The sequence below is a fragment of the Antrostomus carolinensis genome, unplaced genomic scaffold (genome assembly GCF_000700745.2).
Source record: "Antrostomus carolinensis isolate BGI_N321 unplaced genomic scaffold, ASM70074v2 scaffold19525, whole genome shotgun sequence".
NCBI classification, from domain to species: Eukaryota; Metazoa; Chordata; class Aves; order Caprimulgiformes; family Caprimulgidae; genus Antrostomus; species Antrostomus carolinensis.
This window is the reverse complement of record NW_010317279.1, coordinates 1-5,671: the sequence shown is the minus strand read 5'-3', so window position 1 is coordinate 5,671 and position 5,671 is coordinate 1. Positions and strand designations below refer to the sequence as shown.

The following is a 5,671-nucleotide window of genomic DNA, read 5'->3' as shown; positions in this document are numbered from 1 at the left end:
CCTGTGCACTCCAACAGCTTTTGGAAGGATGCAAACCAAAACGAAAACCCACACCCACCAATTCCAGGGAGGGCTCCTGCATTACTGGGGATTTCCCGTGAGCCTGCAGGTGCTGGGAGCTGCCAACCTGCCTCCAGGTCTCCAGCTGGCACCAGTTTCACCCCCCGAGGTAAGCATCAGCCAAGTGTATGGATGCTGCTTGCATCCAAGTGAGAAGGCAAAGCATTGGGAAAACATCTTTTATTGCAAAAGTTGCAAATTTAAGTCCCTCTCATCCCTCAAGCTGAGTTGCGTGGGTTGGTCAGTGCTCCTGATGACTGGAGGGGCACAAGGAAGCTGTGGTTTGAACAGTAACATGGAAAGGGCGGGAAAAACACTGTGTGAGGCAAAGGGGGTGGTGTGGGGCAAGGCAGGCTTCTAAATGAGTTTCACACACCCCATTTCTGGCACTCCCATAGCCACAAACATCTACTCCACCCCCCCCGAGCCATCAGCATCATGGGGAGCGGGGGAACCCAGGGGCAGCGCGGACAGCCAGGGCCGAGACAGACCTTATGGAGTGCCCGAGGGAAGCCAAGAGCAGGCTCCTCTTCTTCAGTGCCTGCAAACAGTCTCATAGAAAGCGTCCTCTGAGAGCAGCGTGGACCAGCAAATCCCCCCGAGTCAGTGTCAATGGGCCCTTTTTGGGTGGATGTCAGTAGAAATATGGGTGCAGTGGTCTGGTCCCCACCCTCGGGGGTGGATGCAGCATCAAGGTTCGTCTGGACATGGTCTTTTCCAGGCCAGCCCTAAGACACAGGTATTCCCTTTGCTGTTGGGACCCAGGGGATGATGTGTTACCTACACCAGTGGGTCATCTCCATATCCCCATCTCCTGCCACCAGCACAAACAGAAGAGCAGGCAGGCTGTCAGCTCCTCTCTTTAAAACATCCAAGCTGCAGGCTGCAAGCTTTAAATAAACCAACTATCTCAACTCTGATTTCGGTTAAGTCTGGAAGAAAAAAGCCCCAAGTCTGCCTGAACCACCAGCCCCATGGACTTGGTACAGATGGACATAATTAAACTTCCTTTTGTTTTCCAAAGTTTTATATCAATCAAGGCGATTCATGTTACAGTTCTGTTTTCGTAACAATTAAGAATTAGAAAAGTGGTTAAAAACAAATCCACCAACAACATTACAGTCCAACTTAGGACAGCATGTGCAAACACAAGCATCCAGAAAACCTGACACATGACAGTGCAAGCTTCAAAATCCAATCACATGGGCATCACGTTGACCTGCTTCTCAGCCACAATCTGACGTGGGCTGGGGTAGAAAAGCTGAACCCAACCCCACAACCCCTTTCAGGGTTTTTCCTTGGCTGAGTCAAACTAAACCCTGTTTTGGCCAGTGACCCATGGTGTAAATGGGAGAAATCTCCATGGCTAGCAGTTCCCAAAGTGCCTGTGCACAGAGTGCTTGTGGCCTATGAGGTCCAGAGGTCCTCAAGTCCTGCAGGGCTACAGCATATTGTTAGAAATAGTGGTTTTCCTAAAAAGTTGGATGGAAATGGCACCTAGGAGCCTTTGAGATAGCTTCAGGCAGCACTGCTGAGCCTGTCTCTAACACGCAAGGAAGGCTTGGTGCCATGGACTCACAGACAGCTACCCATACGGACCTGCTCTTCAGCATCATCCCTTATGTCCTCCCAACAGCTTTACCTTTCTCCTAGCTGGAGCACTGAATAGCCACGGACACTTACGCCCTAACTACAGCACTTATAAAAATAATGGCACTCTCTAATCTTACCCATTTATTCATATAGTAAATAAAATTAAAACTTTGAGAATAAAATCCTTTCTTTTGAGGCGAGGGGACAGAGGACAATGTGACTAACAAGGAATTTCCTCTGTGACCTTCCTGAGAGCACATGAAACCACTGTGAGGGGACTGAAGGCACTCATCTGTCTGCTCCCACCATTTTCACAACAAAGGGTTACCAACAGGAATGTTGGGTTTCTCTTCACATAGCCTCACACCTTACTAGTGAGGGATGTGGCAAGTGGCACAGTGGAGATGGGGAGAAGAAGACATGCAACATTCCTCAGTCACATTGGAATACTTTCCATGAAGTCCTGTGCCCAAGATCCCATATCTTCACTGGCAGCTGAGCTGTGCAGCAACATCTCCAGCACCCAATGACTCCTATGCCAAGGGAGGACAAGCATTTCACAAGCAAAGGTTGAAAGGTTGGAGCCCCTCAAAGCATGGCCTTTATGCATTTCTGGGGCTGGGGAAGCCCTCTCCACACCCTGTCCTCCTTGCAGGCTGTGGACAGATTCACATCTAGGAGCTGCTCACCTTCACCTCCACCTCCACACTCTAATCCAAGGGCCAAGTCCTACCAGTACTTTGATGACTGATGACTCCAGGATTAACTCCTTACCAGAGGGTGTCTGTAATTTGTAACACAACTGCTATTTGCACTGGTGGCAGGGAACAAACCTGAGTCCTTTGTATCTAAAAGCCACAAAAACCAGGCTGTAGGACACACTTGTTCTCCTGCTGGGCAGGGACCTATGGGGCTCCTAGGCATCTCATTTGAGGCTGAAATGCCAAATTATGCAGGGCAGATTTAGACCACAAGGGATGCTCCAAAGAGTCCATCAAACTGGACTTCCTCACTTTGTAACTACAAAAGCACCTGCTGACTGTGTCTCAAACACTGACATTTCTACTACTGGACCCAATCACAACTCCCAGGTTTAGTGCATCTCCTTTTCTGCCTCCTGTAATACCCAGTGCAGCAGGTGGGCTTTGAGAAAGATCCTTACTGGTAGCCAACCCTACCTAAAACACAGCTCATCTGTGCAGGTGGCACAGACCCACGCTCATCCCAGACACAATCCCATGAGAAACTCTGCAGATGCTGAGCTCTCCTTGGCTGGCCATAGCCTGGGCAGGGTGCCCCAAACCTTCCCAGCCAATGCAGTTCAATTCTGCAGAGGCTCATTAAAAATTGAGGGGCTGAAACGCGCTCACAACCAGGGCACAGCCAGGAATGTCCTGTCCTGGGGAGGAGGGCTGCCAAGACTTCAATCCTGTTTGCTCTGTCTCAGACCAGAGATGGCCCACAGCTCTCATAAATGCATCTTCCCATAGAAAATCAAATGGGAAGACTGGGAAAGAGGCATCTCTGCAACTCCATCCCAGCTGCTGGGAATGTCACCCCATGTCCCCTCCAGAAGCCTCTGACAGCAACCCCACCTCCAGCACCACAAATGCTGCCTGAGGAAGTCCCTTAATTCTCCTGGGGAGAAAGGAGGGCTGCGTTAGAAAAACCTTCAGCAAAATCATCACCTCTAACTGCGACCTCAGATGGAGATGTATATTAACTTAATTTCATGGTAGATGAGAACATTTTTGTGGATGTGGTGAGAACATCCACTGGCACAGACCCATCAGTGTAAAAGTCAGTGTTTTCCACCCACTGGCAAGCCGGCTAGCAGCAAACGTCACTGTCAATCCAAAACACGTGCTGCTTGCGGGAACCGGCTGTTCCCAGGGAAGGGCTGCACATACTTTTCAAGAACGGCTTTGCTCCAGGCAGTCCATCCGCTAACAACAAACCTGAAAGCTCATCTGTCCATAAAAACCAAAAGGGATGATATTAGCAGAAAAATCATGTCATGAAGTGGAGCCATAAATGTTTTAAAAAGACTAATGCGGCATGGTGGTATGGATGGCGCTGCTCTAGGAAAGGCAATGTTGATGCCCAAGGGAAAACACATGGGCAAGTGTCTTGCAGCGGGTGTTAAATGGGTGAGGAGGTGGGATGCAGCTGCCTCAGTGAGAGATACACAACCTATAGAATTAAAATATCTGGGCACCACTCGAGTAACCTGGCCTGCCTGGTACCTGGGAAAGTGGAAAAGTGGGGCAAGTGTGAGTCCAGTGCCACATTAGACTAAAAGGGGGAAAAAAAATACATGCGCGTATATATATTTATCTATCTCACTGTTTTCTGCCCTTAAAAAAGTCTTTTTAAATTCATTTGCCATATTATAAAACTTAAGGCAGGCTGTGCTGTAGCAACCCTCCCACATCACACATCCCCATGCCCAGAGCTCCCACAGAATCAGAGATGCTCCCACTGGCACTAACCAACCTCCACCTCTTGAAATCCTTGGGAACTGAAAAAGTATTGGTGTTACTGCAGACAGACCGACAACCCCTTCCTGACCTATACAGAGAAAATTCTGCTTATCATAACACAACTGGAGTTTCCCATCTGCGCCAAATTAAAATAAAAAAAAGATTATCCCCATCCAAATAAAAAACAAATTACCCTAAAGACAGTGAAGTCTATTTAATTCCCTTCCTCAATCCCAGTCCCAAACAAAATGTGCAATTAGAATTATTATTTGTTACAAAATCCAAAGTAAGGCATGGTTATCCCAAAGCGGATGGAGGAGCCTGTTAGGAAACCCAGAGGAAATAGGCGACTTCATCCAGGTCAACGGGATAGTCCGTGAGCAGCACCGGGGTCTTCTCAAACAACTCCCCCTTGTAGCTGCGCCACTTGCCTGCTGGCAGGTAGACGTCACGCTCCTGCTTGCCCATCTCCAGCACCGGGGCCACCATGAGGGTGTCCCCAATGAGGAACTGTGAGTCGATCCTGTGAGTGGCCTCGTCACGGGGCGAGATCCACCAGATGGGACGGATGATGGGGTCACCCGTGTCGGTGACCTCCCCAGCCAGCTCCAGAAGCAGCGGGGCCACCAGCGACTCGTGAAGCTCTGTGAACTTCTGTGCGATCTCCACCACCTCCTTGTCGTAGAGCCAGGGTGGGATGGAGAACTGCATGGAGGGCATGAAGGCTGACAGCTCCAGCCACCGCACGTACAGCTCCCGGTCAGGGATCTCCACTGCCCCGTCTGTCTTGTTGGGGAAAAAATTCCCCCCAATCATGTCAGCAGATATGAATGGGTACCCCAGCATGCTGATGGTGAGCACGGTGGGGATGAGGGACTTGAGGCCGAGCTCGTAGCCCCAGACAGAGTCACGGTCAATGATGCGGAAGAAGCAGGAGATGTTCTGTGACTGGTAGCCCACGCGCACCTCGGCCAGCTCGTAGAAGGGGATGGCCATCTCCGTGTAGCGCCGTGACCAGATGCTGGGGTCCGAGAGTGGGCGGAAGGTGCTGAACTGCTTGGGCAGGTAGCTGGTCTCACCTGCATCAAACTTGAAGGACGAGATGCCGTATTTGTGGCGGAGCTGGCGCAGATGGCTCTGGAACCAGTCCCGGGCTGCTGGGTTGGTGAAGTCCAGGATGGCCCCGATGCCGTTCCACCACTCCACCATGGCCGGCAGACGCCCAGAGGGCTCCTTGATGAAAAGCTGACGCTCAATCCCCACTCCAAAATTGGAGGAATTATAGTTTATGAAAGGGTGAGTCCACAGGGTGACCTTAAAGCCATCTTCTCTCAGTTTTGCAAACATCTCTGTCACGTTGGGGAACTTGATGGGATCAAAGTCAAAGTCCCCGTAGGCTCGTGTGTACATGTCATCAATTTCAATGTGGCTACAGTTGAAACGGTACTTCTTGATCTTTTCAGCAAATCGCAAGAGTTTATCCTGGTCAATATCATTCTTGTACAGGGCCCAGGTGGACCAGATGGGGTATCGGA

The 5,671-nt window shown here is 50.2% G+C and overlaps 1 protein-coding gene across 1 annotated transcript; it reads right to left on the bottom strand.

The window, feature by feature from the left end:
* Positions 1-4,352: 4,352 nt before the first annotated feature.
* On the bottom strand, positions 4,353-5,666 carry MYORG (myogenesis regulating glycosidase; the record flags this gene model as incomplete). The annotated part of the gene is made up of 1 exon (XM_010168542.2): positions 4,353-5,666. A coding segment is annotated over one exon (1,206 nt), but the record flags the coding sequence as incomplete, so codon positions are not given.
* Between the last annotated feature and the right edge of the window lie 5 nt (positions 5,667-5,671).